Here is a 17,934-nt window from a genome sequence, read left to right as displayed (position 1 = left end):
TGCCAATTATTGTGCCAATATTAAAGCCAATCCATGTGGATACTAGATTCCATCCTCTCTCACTTATTAAGACATTTATTCTGGGCCAGGCATGGTGAATCATGCCTGTAATCCCAGAACTTTGGGAGGGTGAGGCATCAGGATCACTTGAAGCCAGAAGTTCAAGACCAGCCTGGGTGGCATAACAAGACCCCATCTCTACAAAAATTAAAAAATAAAAATTAGTCAGGCATGGTGGCTTGCACCTTAAATCCTAGGTACTCATGAGGCTGAGACAGAAGCATCACTTGAGCCCAGGAGTTTGAGGTTGCAGGGAGCTGTGGTCATGCCACTGTACTCCAACCTGGGTGACAGAGAAAGACCCTGTCTCTAATTTTTTTTAATTGACTCATTTCTTCTCAAAATGATTAGCTTTCCCCTTTCTAATGGACTGTACCTGTAACATTCAGATACGATAATTTCCTCCTCTTTAAATATAAATTTACTGCCTTATTTTTCATATGCCTTTGCAGCATAAGTCCATGAAAAATATGTCTACGCTCACCATACACAATTATTCTCTTTTCTTTCTCTTAGACTCGCCCTGATCAGTGATCTATCCCCACCATTCCATTAAAACTGCTCACCAATGACCTCTGTATTACTAACTCCAATGTTCAACTATCAGTTCTTACTTTACTGCACCCATCAACAACATTTAACACAACTGATCACTCTCTCTACTTTGAAATACGTTCCTCACTTGACTTTCAGGACACCAGATTCTCCTGATTTTCTTCTCTTTCACTGGTTTCTTCTTCTCAGTCTCTTCTACTGATTCCTCTTCTCTTAGACCTCTTAACTTGACTTCAGTCTTTGTTCCTCTTTTCTTCTCTATCCTCTCTCACTTGATGACCTCTTACAGTCAAATGGTTTTAAATACCATCTGATGTCTACAACTCTCAAATTTTTACCTCCAGTTCAAATCATACTCTTGAACTCCAAGCCCAAATACCCAAATTTCTGCTGACTTGTCGTTTTTGAAAAACAAACAGAAGGCTTGATCTTCCTCATCAAAGCTGTTCTATGTGTAGTCTTTCCACCACACTTAAAACCAATTTAATTCCTTCAATGCTCAGGCTAAAAACCTTAAAGCCATTCTTGACTCCGCTCTCTCATACTCCACATCCACAGAAAATCTCATGGCCTCAAGCTTCACAATATATACAGGAGCTAAACACTTCTGACCAATAGTTGTATCTCACCATCCTTGCTCAAACTGTCATCTTCTGTCATGTAAGTTTCTGCAATCGTCTCATCTTTCCATCCTTACTCCCCACATTAAGTTTATTCTCAACGTAGTTGCCATAGCTATCCAATTGAAACTGAAAGTCAGGGCATGTCATTCCTCTGTTATAGCCCTCCTACCCAATGGCTCCCTATTTCATTCAGAGAAAATTCATAATCCAAGGCCTCAAGATCTGTTCTCCATTACTATTCTAACCTCATTCCCCATACTTCCACATTTCCTTCTACTTAAACCTTCTTGCTAAACCTTGAACAGTCCAGACATGCACCTGTTTTACAGCCTTTGCAACGGATGTACCCTCTGGCTGGAACGCTCCTTCCCCCAAAATTGAAGTAGTTTATTAGCTTTCTGCTTCAAGTCTTTCTTCAAGTGTCACCTTCTCAATGATGCTTATCCTGACTTGCATTTAAAATTGGGTACCAACCTCTGACCCTGCTTTGTTTTTACTCCTTGCCACTTTTTTTCCAACATGATATATAATTTACTTATTTATTAACTGCCATTCATCATAGACTATAACCTCTAAAAGATGAGACTGTTTATTACTTTTATTCACTAACGTATTCCATGTACCTAGAAATGTGCTTGGCACATAGTAGGTACTCAGTAAAGACTGCCTGAGTGAATAAATGAAATAGAATTATACTAAAATTAATCATTTTCTCCTTTGTATTTTGGCCAGATTAACGTGAAAAAAGACCACATTAGAGGGATTACCGGTCCTGATGAAGATGATTTATCTGTGTCTATACATTTTTAGATTTTTGTAAATTAATAGTTAGGAGTATTACACCATTTTGTGCTTCTATAACAGAATACCTAAGACTGGGTAATTTACAAAAAACCAGAAATTTATTTCCTCATTAGTATAGTTGTGAAGAAAAAGAAAGAAAGAAATTCATTTTTCACAGTTCTGGGAAGTCAAAGATCAAGTTGCTAGCAGACTGGGCATCTGAAAAGAGCCTAATCCCCAATTCCAAGATGGGTCATTGAACACTGCATCCTCCAAAGGGAAAGAATTCTTTGGTTTTACATGGCAGGGGTGGGGAGGTGGGCAAAGAGGTAAAGGGGAGCTGAACTCCCTCTTTTATAAAGACATTAATTACATCCACAAAGGTGAAGCCCTCCTGACCTAATCACCTCTCAAAGGTCCCACTCTTAACACTCTTACAATGGCAATTAAATTTCCGCATGAGTTTTGGAGAGAATAAACATTCAAACTCTAACAATGAGCTTTAACTCTCATTGACTTATAGAGCTAAAATAAACATCAATACTTCTAAGAACTTGACTATACAACCCGAACCCTGATTATACACTTGATCATTTGGAACCTTTATAAGAATACCCAATGATGGCACATTTCAAGGGTACAGTTCCTTAAAGCACTCTTCCACAGAAGCACTCACCACTGAAAAGTCGGTATTTTCAGTCACTCTGCCATTAACTAAGATCATGAGAATGTTTATTCTCTCCAAAGCTCATGTGGAAAGAATTCATTGTCTCTCCTGCTCTCAAATAATATTTACACAAATTTGCACAATTTTCCATGATACAGTAGTTTAATTTTGAGTTCTTCCAATTCTTCCAATATTCAAATAAGTCTCTTACTGAAATTGTATACCATTTATAACAATGGAATTTATAAAGAGAAAATATCAACAGAACTGCTTATGTGAATTTCAGGCTTTTCTTGTAACATCATTCATAAAGCAATGCTTAAACAGTTATTTAGGGACAAAATCATTTAAAGCTTTGATTCTTTTTGTTTCCAAGTAAACTGAAAAATAATACTCTAATTATTAATTGAAAAACTGAATTACACAAAGATTCACTGATACATGTAGACGTATTCTTAAGTTTTAGGAATTAGGCATTGTAAAGATTTATAATTTTCCCGAAAAAATGCTGTAAAATCTCATTAATTGGCATTAATTTGTAAAAATGCCCTGTCTTATTTGTAAAATAATAATTTATTGCTTTAAACTACATATATTATAATATTCTTTTACAAAAAAATCCTTAACGACTAAAAGCATTGCTTCAGCAAATAGGTAAGATCTAATTTATAATTAGTATTTCAACAATTTAAAATAAATTTGATAAAATGAAATATGCAGCACCATCTTGTAAAAATATATAAAGTATTATCACCATTGAATAAATGGACACAATAAGTACAGCCAGCAAGGTGCTCAGATAAGATTCTGACTTCTACTTAAGCTACGAAAAAATATTAACTCGGAAATAGCTATGTCTTCATTATTGTTTACTTCTCTCTTAAGAATAAGACCCTACCTTCCTGCTGTCTCCCAGGAATAAAAACAACTGCAGTCTTTCCTTTCAGTTTTGAAGGCAAGAGAAGAACTTTTTCCTCTGACTCTACAGGTGGTTCCTGAAAGTGCTCTCCAGGTGACCTGAGGTGACTGACAAGTCTATTTTGCATTTACAAACAAGTTTAATAGGACCTGCATATTAACAAGAGTAATAATGTGTTATAGCAAATTGGAGTAATTTTTGTATTCACTTATTACCTAGACACTACTCTTCCAAGTTTCTCATTGGATTATTCTTTAGCTTACCATAGATGTAACTGATCGTGCATCTTCTTCATAAGTGCTGGGTTACTAGGCATGAGCCAGGTGCGCTCTTTCCCATCATTTTCTTGCACTTTTTGCTCTAGTAATTCCTTCTGTACTGAAAACTTTGCTTCAGTGCATCTCAGCTGCTGGACTGACTGCTTCAGTTCTTCAAGTGCCTGTTTTTGGCTTAGCAGAAGCACAATACTAAAAGAGAATAAATTAAATATAAATGATTTCAACTTCATTAAGAAGACATTAAGGAAACTTAACAGGCTACTATGGTAAATTATGCTTTGATCCTTATAGATTTCATTTTTATAGGAGAGCATTGATTCAGAATACATAATTCACAAAGTGATGAGTAGACTAATATGGCTCAGATTTTAAGTTATAACCACAGTAGTTTAATTTTACTATGCTAGCATTAACAAAATGGAAGTGTTTGGAGTCAAATCCAAATTCAAGATGCTTTCAAATATATTATGATCTATGACATTCATTTTATTTTAGCTATGGAGACCATATGAATCCTCTTAATCAGAGTCAGACCACTTAGGATCACAGAGATGTAGGGCCTAGAATGAATTAAAATAACAGAAGCAGAATCTTAAATTTACCTTAGGTATCAAAGGCAATATAGCTAGGGTCAGATCTGTGCCTAGGGTAAAATAAATAAAATCAAGGTGGCAGTCTGGATACGAAGCTGTGCTGGTATATGTTAAGTGAGGGAGCTGTTCTGTGCATTCTGAGAGGCAGGTGAAGCTACAATGACAAGGACTAAGGGCTAAGATGTAATTGGGGGAACGAGTAAAACAAAGGGCCCCAAATCTTTCCAACATCTCCAATACAAAGACAGTAGACTTTCCCATCCCTCCTTTAGAGTACAAGGCCACAGGTTGTCTTACTGTGAGTTTTTAACCCTTGGAGGCTGCCTTCAATGATAATTTCAAACTCATTCACCCACATTGAAGCCACAGGTAAACAGGTAGTGGTGGTAGATACTTCTGGAAATAGCCCACACTATATATTACAAAAATTCCCAAAAAGGACTGTGCCATGCACTGCTGAAAGTTAGTTATTAGTATGTAAGAGACAATAGATTATAAATTAGAGAAAATGTCAAAATCAGAACATAAGGTCAGAAAATATCTTCTTAAATTGAAACTATAAGGCTCAACATAAACTGAATAAATATTCACAGGCAAAAATAACCACACTAAGAGAGATTTATTTATAAATACGATGCTGATCAATATTTTGAAAACTAAATTCAAATTTAATTGAGCAGGGTGCAACCTCAATGACTGCTATAAAGAAAGCTGTAATCTCCTTATTGAAACAAGTTTCAAGTGAGTGTCCTAACAAACAGAAGAGAAAAAAGTATAAGAAAAGTAAAACTAATGAGTAAGAACATTTATAAGAGACCTAGTAATATCCAAAAGATAGACCTCTCCAGTGGAATTCAATAAATGGTAATCAGTATTTACATCATTATCATTCAACAGTCTGTGATCTGTGTTCTAAATCCACACAGACTTCGTGATAAATTCATGCTGTTTTATTTATTAGTTGGTCACTTCTTTTTAATAATAAATTGGCATTTCTGAGTTCTCAGTAATCTCTTGAGAGAAAGTTGATTTTTTAAAAGAATCACTTTTGTGGCAGCATGATTTATAAAGACACGTACACACGTATGTTTACTGTGGCACTATTCACAATAGCAAAGACTTGGAACCAACCCAAATGTCTATCGATGATAGAATGGATTAAGAAAATGTGGCACATATATGGCATGGAATATTATGCAGCCATAAAAAAGGATGAGTTCATAGAGACATGGATGAAGCTGGAAACCATCATTCTCAGCAAACTATCACAAGGACAAAAAACCAAACACCGCATGCTCTCACTCACAGGTGGGAATTGAACAATGAGAACATTTGAACACAGGAAGGGGAACATCACACACCGGGGCCTGTTGTGGGGTGGGGGGAGGGAGGAGGGATAGCATTAGGAGATATACCTAATGTAAATGATGAGTTAATGGGTGCAGCACACCAACATGGCACATGTATACATACGTAACAAACCTGTACGTTGTGCACATGTACCCTAGAACTTAAAGTATAATAATAATAATAATAATAATAATAATAATAAAAGAATCACTTTTGTGAACATAAATTTATAAGGACCAGGTCCTGGAAAAGACTGCACCCATTAAGTACTTAAAGCTTCCAGAGGATTTCCTCTTTGCATCTCCTAGCTACAAAGAAAAAAAAAAAAGACTCCAACAATGACAACGATACAAGACATAATTTAAAACATTCAAGGTAAAGTGGAAAAATACATTCTCATGTACATCCAGAATATCAGTCACATAAAGGTGAATGATTTCAAAAATGTGAGCAAAATCAACAGGGAGGTATACTTCAAAATAATAATACTCTAAAGTAATATTGTTACAGTAATTTTACACAAACAAATTTCATAAAGACTACCAGGAAAAATAAAAAAAAAACTTAAAAGAATAAAAATAAACTTTGCAAAATGAAATCAGAAATGACAAGGCACAAGGCAAGTAAATATTAACTGAACATCTGAATATAATTCAAAAACATGTATTTATGGAAGTAAATAATATACATTTTACTCTCTTAAACCTATGGTCAGCTGAACAATGTCCCCCAAAAGATAACCACATCCTTATGCCCAAAACCTGCAGTGTTTGTCAGCTTACATGGCAAATAAACTTTTCAGATATGATTAAGTTAAGGGTGTTGAGATGTCGGATTATCCTATATTATCTAGGTGAGCCTAGTGTAATCATAAGAATACTTACAAGAAGGAGGCAAGATGAACAATGTCAGAAAAGGTGATGTGAAAATGGAAACGATGTAAGAAAAGGCAGTGTAACTTGGGACAGAGTGAAGTAATGAGGATAGCCTTTAGAAACTGGAAAAGGCAAAGGAAGCAAATTCTCCCCTAGAATGTCCAGAAAAACCAGCCCTACGAACACCATAGTTTTAGGCCAGTAAAGCTGATTCTGACTTGTGACCTCCAGAATTATAAGAGAATAAATCTGTGTAGCTTTAAGCTACTGTATTTGCGGCAATTTGCTACAGCAGCAAGACAATAGTAATACAAACCCTGATAGATGCCATATCCATTTTATGTTTATTTAAAAGGAAAAGATTAAAACATTTTAAAAAGTTAAAATTTTGAAAAAAGATTTCAAGTCATATATATTTCTCAAGTTTAAAGAAACAGCTTAATTTTAACAAATGACTTCTCGTGATGTTTCCAATCTCTACGCCTTACTGTTATTTCACCTTTATTTTACCCTGGATAATAAACAGGATCTTCCAAAATGATTCTAAAACATTTGTATAATTTTTTAAAATCACTAAAAACTGATTCTCTAACTACAACAATACATTTTCTCTAATCCTCACTGGGAACCTGAATAGCCCCTGATATGATTTGGCTGTGTCCCCACCCAAATCTCAAACTGTAGCTCCCATAATTCCCACGTGTCATGAGAGAGGCCTGCTGGGAGGTAATTGAATCATGATGGTGGGTCTTTTCTGTGCTGTTCTCGTGGCAGTACATAAGTCTCATGAGATCTGGTGGTTTCATAAGGAGGGATCCCCTGCACATGCTCTCTCTCTTGCCTGCTGCCATGGAAGATGTGTCTTGCTTCCCCTGCACCTTCCACCATGAGTGTGAGGCCTCCCCAGCCATGTGGAACTGTGAATCTAAACCTCTTTCCTTTCCCCTGCCCTCTTTCCAGTCCATCCCGTGGCACCAGCACCACGCTCTTCTATTCTTTTTTCAGGTCGGTTGTGGAACTCAAGAATGACCTGAGCATCTGTGGAACGCTCCATTCTGTGGATCAGTATCTCAACATCAAACTAACTAATATCAGTGTCACAGACCCTGAGAAATATCCTCACATGTTATCAGTGAAGAACTGCCTCATTCAGGGCTCAGTGGTTCCATACATGCAGTTGCCAGCAGACGAGATACACAAACAGTTGCTACAGGATGCGGCAAGGAAGGAACCCCTGCCGCAGAAACAGTGATGGCTCCTCCTCCTGTTCCCCTTCCTCTTTCACTGGTGACCCCAAGTCCCAGCCTGAACCCCTAATGCCCAATACTTGAAGAGGTTTTATTTGTTTTTTAACTAATGATGGTTTTGTGGGGTTTTTTAAGGGATGAGTGGATGAGAGGAATAATAGAGAACAGCTATCCTCTGTTGAGAAGGTGAGAAAAAGTAGGCTGGGAAACTTCAAAGCCTTCCAATCCCCAGCACCTGCCTTTCTCGCTACTTCCCTGGAGATAGTGGAAGAGTTTCCTAGGTCTTTCCAGGGCAGCATGTGATTCATTTGGGGATGGAAGGAATCTGTCCCACATCAGGAATAAAATTTATGATGCAGGGAAAAACAAAACAAAACAAAACTCTTTCCTTTATAAATTACCCGGCCTTGGGTATGTCTTTATTAACAACGTGAAAACAGACTAATACAGCCCCCTGCCAGTTTTATTTATTATTTAAATATCTGTTCGTGGAGTCCTCCACTGCAAGTAGGAACGCTTTCCTTAAAAGATGACTATTTGTTTGTTTTTATGCTCTTAGAATCACCCAAGATCAAGTTCTTATGACCATAAGGCCTTTTTTTCCTTTCCCTTTGCTTGTCCCACACAGTTGCCTTTGGTCTTGTTGCTGTTAGTCATTCAGCCGCTCACACAAATATGGGGGGAGACTTATGGTGACACTGTCACCTTGAATGCTGAACATGCTGTCTATGGGATTTTTTTGTTCTTATTGTTGTTGTTTCCATGTGGTATCCTCATTACTATGTCTGCTTCTGTGAGACATTTTGGCCAGATTATAAAACTACATCACAAGACCTCCTACTTCTACAAAGATAGAATGTACTGACTCTGCAGAAAAGAGTTAACATAGATTTAAACATAAAATCTCAAACTATTAAACTTTTAGAAAAAAAAAATAAAGAAGAAAACCTTTGAGATCCAGGACTAATAGCATATACTGACTCTGCAGAAAAGAGTTAACATACAGATTTAAATGTAAAATCTCAAACTATTAAGCTTTTAGAAAAAAACAAACAGAAGAAAATCTTTGAGATCTAGGACTAGGCAAAGACTTCTTAGACTTAACACCAAAGCACGAACCACAAACCTTAAAAGAAATAAAATGGACTTTTTTTTTTAATGCTAGTCAAGTGCAGTAGTGAGAATGGGAGAAGGAGTAAAACAAGGAGCTCAATCTATAACTGACTGAACAATCAATTGAGTTATCCACTACCTTCAGACCAGCCTAAAATGGACTTCTTCAAAATTAAAAAATTTTGTTCTATGAAAAACCCTGTCTCTTGAGAAGATGAAAAGACAAGGCACAGACTGGGAGAAATGTCAAAGAAATAGAATATATGAAGAACTAGAATATAAAGGTCTAGAATATATAAAGAGTGCAAGAGTAAACAAAACAAAACAAGCAAACATCCAATTAGAAAATGCACAAAAGAGCTGAACAGGTATTTCACTAAAACAGGATACACCAATGACAAACCAGCACATTGAAAAGATGTTCCAGAACATCATTCATTAGGGAAATGCATATTAAAACAACAATGAAATATCACTACACATCTTTTAGAATGGCTCAAATACAACATAGTGAAAAAGTGACAATACCAAATGCTGGCAAGGATGAGAAAAAAAAAAGGGATCACTCACACATTACTGGTGGAAACGTGTTAATAGTACAAACTAAACTAATGCAATTACCATACAATTAGCAACTTTGATCCTACGCAGTTGCCCCAGAAAAATTATAACTTATGTTCACATAAAAACCTATACATAAATGTTTAGAGACCTTTATTTGTAGTAGCCCCAAACTAGAAACAAACCAGACGTCCTTCAAAGTATGAATGATCAGACAAATTGTGGTATATCCATACTGTTAGGGGTTGAATTGTATCCCCCAGGAAGATATGCTCAAGTCCTAATGCCTGAAAACTCAGAATGTGACCTCATTTGGAAACAGGGTCATTTCAGATGTAGTTAAGGTTAGATCATACAGGAGTAGGATAGTCCATTAATGGAAAAGACTGTTGCCCTTATAAAAAGAGGAAAATCTGGATACAGAGAAGAGACACACAGGCAGAGGATCATATGGAGACACAGGCAGAGACTAGAGTAAAGCTTCTACAAACCAAGAATGTCAAGGATTGTCAGCTATCACCAGAAGCTAGGAGACAGGCATGAAACAGATTCTCCTTTGGAGTTCTCAGTAGGAACCAACACTGCCAACACCTCATTACATACTTTTACCCTCCAGAACTGAGAAAGAATAAATTTAATAAATAAAATTATGTTGCTTTAAGCTGCCCACTGTGCAGTATTTTATTACAGCAGCCCTAAGAAACTGATACACGTATCACGGAACACTGTACTACTCAACAGTAAAAAGGAATGAAAGTAGCTGGATGGATCTCTGAAGAATTATGCTGAGTAAAAAGCCAATGCCAAAAGGTTACATACAACATGACTCCATTTATATAACATTCTTGAAAAACCAGACTAATGGTTTTTAGGGGTTAGTAAGGAGCTAGATGGACCAAAGGAAGTGTGGCTATGAAAGTACAACATGAGAGATCCTTGCAGTGATGGAAGTGCTCTGTATCTTAACTGTATCAATGTCAGTATCTGGGTTGTGATATTATTTTATGGTTTTACAAGATGCTACCATTGAGGGAAACTGAATATAGGGTACACGGGATCTCTCTGTATTATTTCTAACAACTAAATGTCAATCCATAATGATTTCAAAATGAAAAAATTATTTAAAAAATATGTATCACCGCTGCTACATCATGTTTCCTCTGGTGAGGTGAGGAAATTTCTTCATTTTTTATTTTTGTAGGTACATAATAGGTATATATATTTATGAAGTACATGAGATATTTTGATAAAAGCACACGATGTGTTATAATCACATCAGGGTAAAGGGGGTATCCATCACCTCAAGCATTTATCCTTTGTGTTACAAACTGTCCTATTATACTCTTCTGGTTATTTTAAAATGTATATTGACTACAGTTACCCTGTTGTGCTATCAAATAGCACAACAATAGAATAGGTCTCATTCATTTGCCCAGCACTTCCCACTACCCTTCCCAGCCTCTGGTAACCAACCTTCTACTCTCTATCTACAGGAATTCAAATGTTTTAATTTTTAGCTCCCACAAATAAGTGAGAACATGCAAAGTTTGTCTTTCTGTGCCTGGCTTATTTCACTTCACATAATGCTTCACATAATGACCTCCAGTGCCATCCATGTTGAAAATGACAGGATCTCATTCATTTTGTAATGGCTGAATAGTAGTCCATTTTGTACAGGTACCACATTTCCTTTGTCTGTTGATGGATACTTAGGTTGCTTCCGACTCTTGACTATTGTGAATAGTGCTGCAATAAACATGGGAGTGTAAATATCTCTTGGATATATTGACTTCCCTTCTTTTGAGTATATACTTAGCAGTGAGATTCCTGGATGGCATGGTAGCTCTATTTTTAGTTTTTTCAGGTACCTCCAAACTGTTTTCCATAGTGGTTATACTAACTGAGGTGAGATTTTTATCCTCTCATATGTCTTGAGCTCCTAACTAAATAATTTGTTTTGGAGGAAGGTCTTTTTTATTCCCCTTCAGGACTTGAAAGTTTCTACTGTATTGTACCATGCTGGCAATCAGTTAGACGATATCGTAATACCAAGAATAAGATTAAAGTGTAAATTTCCTTGTTTTGATTTTTAGTGGTTTTTAAGGATGAGTCTTGCGGAGGGTGTATGCCTCTAGTCCTAACATTCAAAAATCAACATGTCTGATCATGAAATCAATTAGAAAAATTCACTTCTTCCAGTTAATCCCATTTCAGCCTTTATCCATGACATAATCTCTCATATATGAACATGTTCCTTTTCTTCAGTAATTACTGAAAAAAATGTATTGCTGGTCTCACTATGTAAAATACTATACAATTATGTTTATAATACCACTGAGCAAACATGCAATACATACCTCAGTAAGTAGAAATTATAGTAAATGTATGATTATTTAGTACAAGATGCATAGGAGGCCATAAATAAATTTAAAACGTGGAAGCTTCCAGGACCCTTGCATGTGCTACTTCCTATCTCTGAACACTCTTTCCATGCATTCTTCACATGCAGGGTATCTTCTGCCCATCTCCTAGGAGACCTCTGATCATCTTTCTTAAGTAGCTGTTCCTCTGTTCTATCTGAACCCTTATTTCATAGCAATGATCATAACTGGTAATTATTTTAATTTTGTATTGGTTTCCTCCATAAAAGTGTAAGTTTCATGAGCCATGTGACCATACGTGTCTTACCTCTCACTGCATTCACAGCATCTGGTAGATGCACAATCAACATTGTTGAATGAATTCCCTATTTACATAGCACATTTTTTTTTAAATTGCATAATTCAAAAACTCTGAGCCAAAGGAAAAAAAGAAAGGTTCCTGAATTTCAAAACTAGAACACTTTTCTAGATTATTAAGTCTTACCTTTACCAGAAGCTAGATGTGACACTTCGCAAGTCTCTTAAAATTTCTGGACCTCAAGATGTCACATTATTTGAAAGGCAGTGAGGCTAAATCAAATGATCTCTTAAGATTCTGCATGGCTCTATGATTTTATAATATATAAGGTATTTTTAAATACTAAGTGATAATGGTATAAAACAGGTTAAGACAACACAAAATTAAATAATCATTTTACTTTTTGTAAATCAAACCAAGCATTGAAACCAGCAGTAACATCACTAGCTCTTTATGCCACCAAGTCATAAATGACATATGCTTGGTATTTTTTCCCATAACTTTTTTCTAATACAAAAGTCAAGGACCACAAAACAGGAAAAGATTGGTATTATTTCCATTTGAATAAACAGGCTTTAGAAGTAATGAGTGAAGGTATATATACTAGACTGATACTCTGTGTTGGATTAAAGTATATTTAGTGTATATTATACAATACAAAATTTTAGTGTATTAAATACACTAAATACACCAAGTACACGAAACGTATTTAATTTGGCATATTTAGTGTATTTAATACATTACAATTTTTTTACAAAAATTTCAAATGGTTGGTTTTCCTTTCATTCTATATTTTTTAAATAAAATTCTGCAATAGCTACATTTCAACTAAGAACTGCATTACTCACATAAGCTTGAACTCTGTTTTTGCTAATGTGTCAATTTAAAAATCACATAAAAGCCATTCTTGAAGTTTTTCACTTCATATTATTCAATTATAGGAATCAAAGCTATCAAATGATTTATCATATAATTTATTTTTTCACTGTCATTAGACATTTTAGAGACATGGATATATTAAATTCAAATTATAAAAATTTGGTTTTAGTCTCATATTTTTATATGACAAATACTGTTATTTCTATTAAGTAAACATTCAATATAATTCCATTAATTTAAAAATAAGAATGCAAATATCTAACAGACTATTTTTGACATTTGGGAAGAAATGTAGTCTTTCTTTTTTACTTTCAAGTAACACAGTACGTGAAACTAACAAAGTGTTGAGAAGTAAAGATAACGTAAGTTTATTATTATAAGTAGATAAAAATTGCTTTTAATTATATATGCATATTTAAACATGTATGTGTAGATATACACACATGTACATAATAAAAGGAAATGTTCAAGAAATATTAAGAAATTAAAATGCAAACATTTGCCCTGGAATCCCTTTCAGAGTATGTGTTTAGCAAAATATGTTAACATATAATTCAAAGGCAAACTTCAACCCTACCAATGTCTGCATTTAATGAAATTTAGCAGTAACTCTTTAGTCATATAAACATACTTAACATTTTCAAGATTATACCTTGATTCTAACAATAAAAACTCCACACTAACAAAAGTTAACAAGAGTTCGGTTAAACGGGTCTCATCCCCTGAAAACCTTGGCATACCAACCCCTGTTAACTTATTCTCTAAAGAATGTACTTAAAATCATAAGATCAAGCAAATGATATGATCAAAAAGACAAAAGCTATGGAGTCAGCAATTCATGTGTTTTCTACCATTTACTACGTATGTGATTGTAGGTAAGTTATCTAAACTCTCAAAGACCTGAACGTAAAACACAGGCTACTATACAACAGGCACAGAAAGATAGCATTCAATGAGTTAACATATATATATTATATGTTTATATACATTATATATATGTTTATATATGTTATATATGTGTGTATATATAAAATATCCAGCATAATATGTGACACAAAGTAAAACCTCAAGAAATATTACTTTCCATATATCCACTACCCTTCAAGGCTCCTCTCTCATATCCATTCTCATATCCTGATAAATATAAACAGGTAGAGGAACATGGATTATACATCCATTATGTAGATTTAAAAAAAGGCAAAATTTGAGTCAAGAAAATATGTAAAAATTCAAATAATCTCACAACTTCTAGATTAAGGAGCCCTTAAAGATCATCTCCTCCAACAATTTACAGCCAGACATTCTGGTGAGAGGGTTAGCACTTTCAATTTTCTTTCTTTATATCCACTAAATTTTAAAATAGGAGTCAATTTATAGTGTGTGCTTTTGCAAAATTATAAAAAGTAGAACCACTTGGTCATCTATAAACATGTGAAGACATTTATCCACAAACACAGAAAATTCTTTTGTTTAGTTTTATATGTGCAATGGGTGATGTTTTATTTTATCATTCAAATAAAATCTTCTGTTAATGCAATACTAAAAATTTGCAGATTTCGTAAAGGAATGATCAGAGTCACTCAAATTTTTCTGTTCTCGCCTTTAAAGGGCTCATTGATTCCCATTTAACGTTTCAATGGACTGAATGTTTGTATGCTACCAAAATTCAAATGTTGAAAACCCCTAACACAATGGTATTAGGAGGTGGGGGCCTTTGGAAGGTAATTAAGTCATGAAGATAGAGCCCTTATCAATGGGATTAGTGCCATTATAAAAGAGATCCCGGGGAGCTCTTACCCTCTTTCTGCCATGTGAGGATACAATGAGAAGATAGCAGTCTGCAGTCTGGAAGAGGGTCCTCACAAGAACCCAATCATGCTGGCACCCTGATTTCATACTTACAGCCTCCAGAACTGTGAGAAATAAATTCTGCTCTTTATTAAGTAATCTAGCCAATGGTACATTGTTATAGCAGACCAAACTGACTAAGACAAAAATTTAACACCAAGTTATAAAGCAGCTATAGTATAAATGAGAAAAGTAGCCCTCTAAAATTTGATGTGGTATAATAGAATAGATGCTGTTGCCATTCACTGAAATAAAGAATACTAAGACTGAACTAGGTTAGGCTGAATGTGGTTGGGTTGTATGGAGATTTTTAATTCAGCCTTTGGACATGGGGAATTTAGGATACTTCTAAGACATTCAAAAACGCATGTCAAGGAGGCAATTGGTTACATGGCCACAGAGTTCAGAAAGTAAATCTGAGAGACAGTAATAAATGGGTCATTTTCAGAAGATCACTTAGGGAAAAAGTTCAGGGAGAGGAGTGAGAGAGCCTAGGGCCATGCCTTCCATAACTCTAAAATGGATTGGCTGAGTGGAGGAGAATGGGTTTGCAATGGAGTGGCCAGAAAGAGAGGAGTAAGATCTGGAATTTTGAGTTCCAAAGGCCAAGGGAAAAGAAAACAAATGAAGTCACTAAATTCAGATACTATTAATAGGTCAAGTAAGATAGTTTCTAAATTTAGCTAGCAATGTAGACGTCATTGTGATCTTAGAGCTACCCATTTCCATAGCGATAGGGCAAAAAGCCAGACTTTGAAAACTAAGTGGGAACTGATGAAATGAGTGAGCATAATTACTCTTGGAACAAGTTTGAACTAAGAAGACAGAAAGCAAAGATAGTAGTTGGGAAAAAATATGGAGATTTAAGAAGGATTATCTGGGGTGGGTAGGGAAGTGGGGATTGCTTTTCGGAGTCAACATTTAAGTATATTTAAAAAGTGAGCACAAGGACCCAGTTGGGAAGGAAAGGTGAACATAATATATAAATTATGTAAAACCTGTGAAAGTAGAAATAATAAAATACCAAAAAAAAAAAAAATGCATAAGAAATGAACTTAGGACAAAGAACAGTTCCTCTACTGAAGTAAGGAAAGAGAATGAGTACAAATTTGGGTAGGTTTGGAACTCTAATCTCAGAAAAGAAGAAAAATGTCGTCCAATGTTTCTAATTTCTTTCAGGGATGTGGATGTCCATCTGCTCACTATGATGAGGGAGATAAGTAATCAGAGATCTGAAATAAGTGAAGGATATATGAAAAGTTGTGCAGAAAGAGCAGGTACAAACCAGAGAAATCCTATATATCACGAATTCCTTGAGAGTCTAGATAAATCAAAGAATATGTGAGAGTATAATAGCAAGAAATATGTAAAGTCTAGTCAGGATTAGAAAAACCACACCAGCAACCACTGTTGTAGATGCAATTAATAAAGGCAGATTAGAAACATGAAGTTTAGATTAAAATTTAAATTCTTACGCAGTAGAAAGCCTAATGAAGTCAGTAAAAGAAGAGTATACCAACACAAGTAAAGTCTGTGGACCTAGGAAGATATTTACAAATCCAGAAATCAGCAAGACAAAACAGCACAGCTAATCACTGAGTGATTTTTATCTGTTTTCTAATCAGTCTGCTTCCTTTTAACACAGTAGAGCCTATTTATAGGTAATATTAGTCTGCCACTTTCTTAACGGGAATTCGCAATGGGTCTGGTGAAAATGGATATAGGAAAGTAAAGACAGCTTTAACAATGAATTTTCGAAAAATAGTTCAAACTGGTAAAACATTGAGACATATGATCAGGATGCTACATTTACAAAAAGACAAAATCATTTTTCCCAAGGACACTATATTTTTTAAAACCACAGAATCATTTTTCCAGAATCCTAGAAATTAACTATACAAAATTTTACAGTTAAAATGAAAGTTTCTGCTTCTAGAAATGTTATGTCCATACTGCCATGTAACTAAAATATTTTTGTAAAACTACAATTAAACATTCTTCCTTCAAATTGTTTCTCTTTTACTCACTCAGATTTCTTCTCACAAGTCTCGGAAGATTCTTCAATTCTCTTCTCTAACTCCAAAACAGCCTCCTCCTTGTTTAAAAGCATCTGCTGTGTTTGCATAAGTTCTTCTGCTAAGGTTTTCAACCTAGAATAAACATTATTCTCAATATCAATCAACAAATTATGTTCACTTTATACATATCAAAAAAGTATTCATACATCTTATGTGGCAATGTCCAAAACAGTAGCCACATATAATTTGATTTAAACTAAAGTAAAATTTCAGCTCATTTCAGATGCTAAACAGAAATGTAGTTACTGGCTACCTTACTGGATGGTGGAAAAAAGAATATTTCAATAATCACAGTAAGTACTTGGGCAATACTGGTCTAGAATCTTATTTCACCAAAAAGAAAAAGAGAAGTAGGTAAAGAAAAGAGAAGAAAACAACTTTGGTAGACACTGAGTAAATGGTAAGTAGTATTATTTGCAGATGCTATCTCATTTCCTCTTCACAACAGTCTTCTGAGATACATACTATTATTTTAAAGAAATGAAAGTGAGGCTCAGTCATTTGTCATTTTAAATTCATGGTAAGCTATTTCTATTTTCACACATTGTAATAATACTTTAGGAGTATTTTCTGTATAGAATTGAAGACAATTTAACACATACATTAATATGCACTCACAAACCAGACAATTTATGTTTGCATAAAATGCATTGAGTGCTTAATGGAAATATTTCTACCACAAAAACATACATGGCTATCATATCAGTTTAAAATTTTTATCTTCAGCTTTTCAAAGCAAGATATGAAACCCAAAAGATAAAACAGAAAATATTAAATAATCTAACTCTATACAAATGTAAATTTATTTGAACTTAAAGAGGTCATA

At 34.8% G+C, this 17,934-nt stretch overlaps 2 protein-coding genes across 2 annotated transcripts in view; one reads left to right on the top strand and one right to left on the bottom strand.

The window, feature by feature from the left end:
* FER (FER tyrosine kinase) overlaps nt 1–17,934 on the bottom strand; it is a 448,142-nt gene that overhangs the window by 294,356 nt on the left and 135,852 nt on the right. The window contains 3 exon segments of the mRNA XM_017960295.3: nt 3,871–3,918; nt 3,921–4,074; nt 17,058–17,180. Of these exon segments, the coding sequence (XP_017815784.3) occupies nt 3,871–3,918; nt 3,921–4,074; nt 17,058–17,180 (325 nt within the window).
* LOC116275018 (U6 snRNA-associated Sm-like protein LSm2) lies at nt 5,171–8,308 on the top strand. Its single transcript, XM_031666704.1, has 2 exons — nt 5,171–5,274; nt 7,664–8,308. The coding sequence occupies exons 1-2, from the start codon at nt 5,171–5,173 to the stop codon at nt 7,953–7,955; spliced, it is 396 nt and encodes a 131-aa protein (XP_031522564.1). The 3' UTR covers nt 7,956–8,308.

Source organism: Papio anubis, chromosome 5 (genome assembly GCF_008728515.1).
Source record: "Papio anubis isolate 15944 chromosome 5, Panubis1.0, whole genome shotgun sequence".
NCBI lineage: Eukaryota > Metazoa > Chordata > Mammalia > Primates > Cercopithecidae > Papio > Papio anubis.
This window is presented reverse-complemented; position numbering and strand designations above follow the sequence as displayed.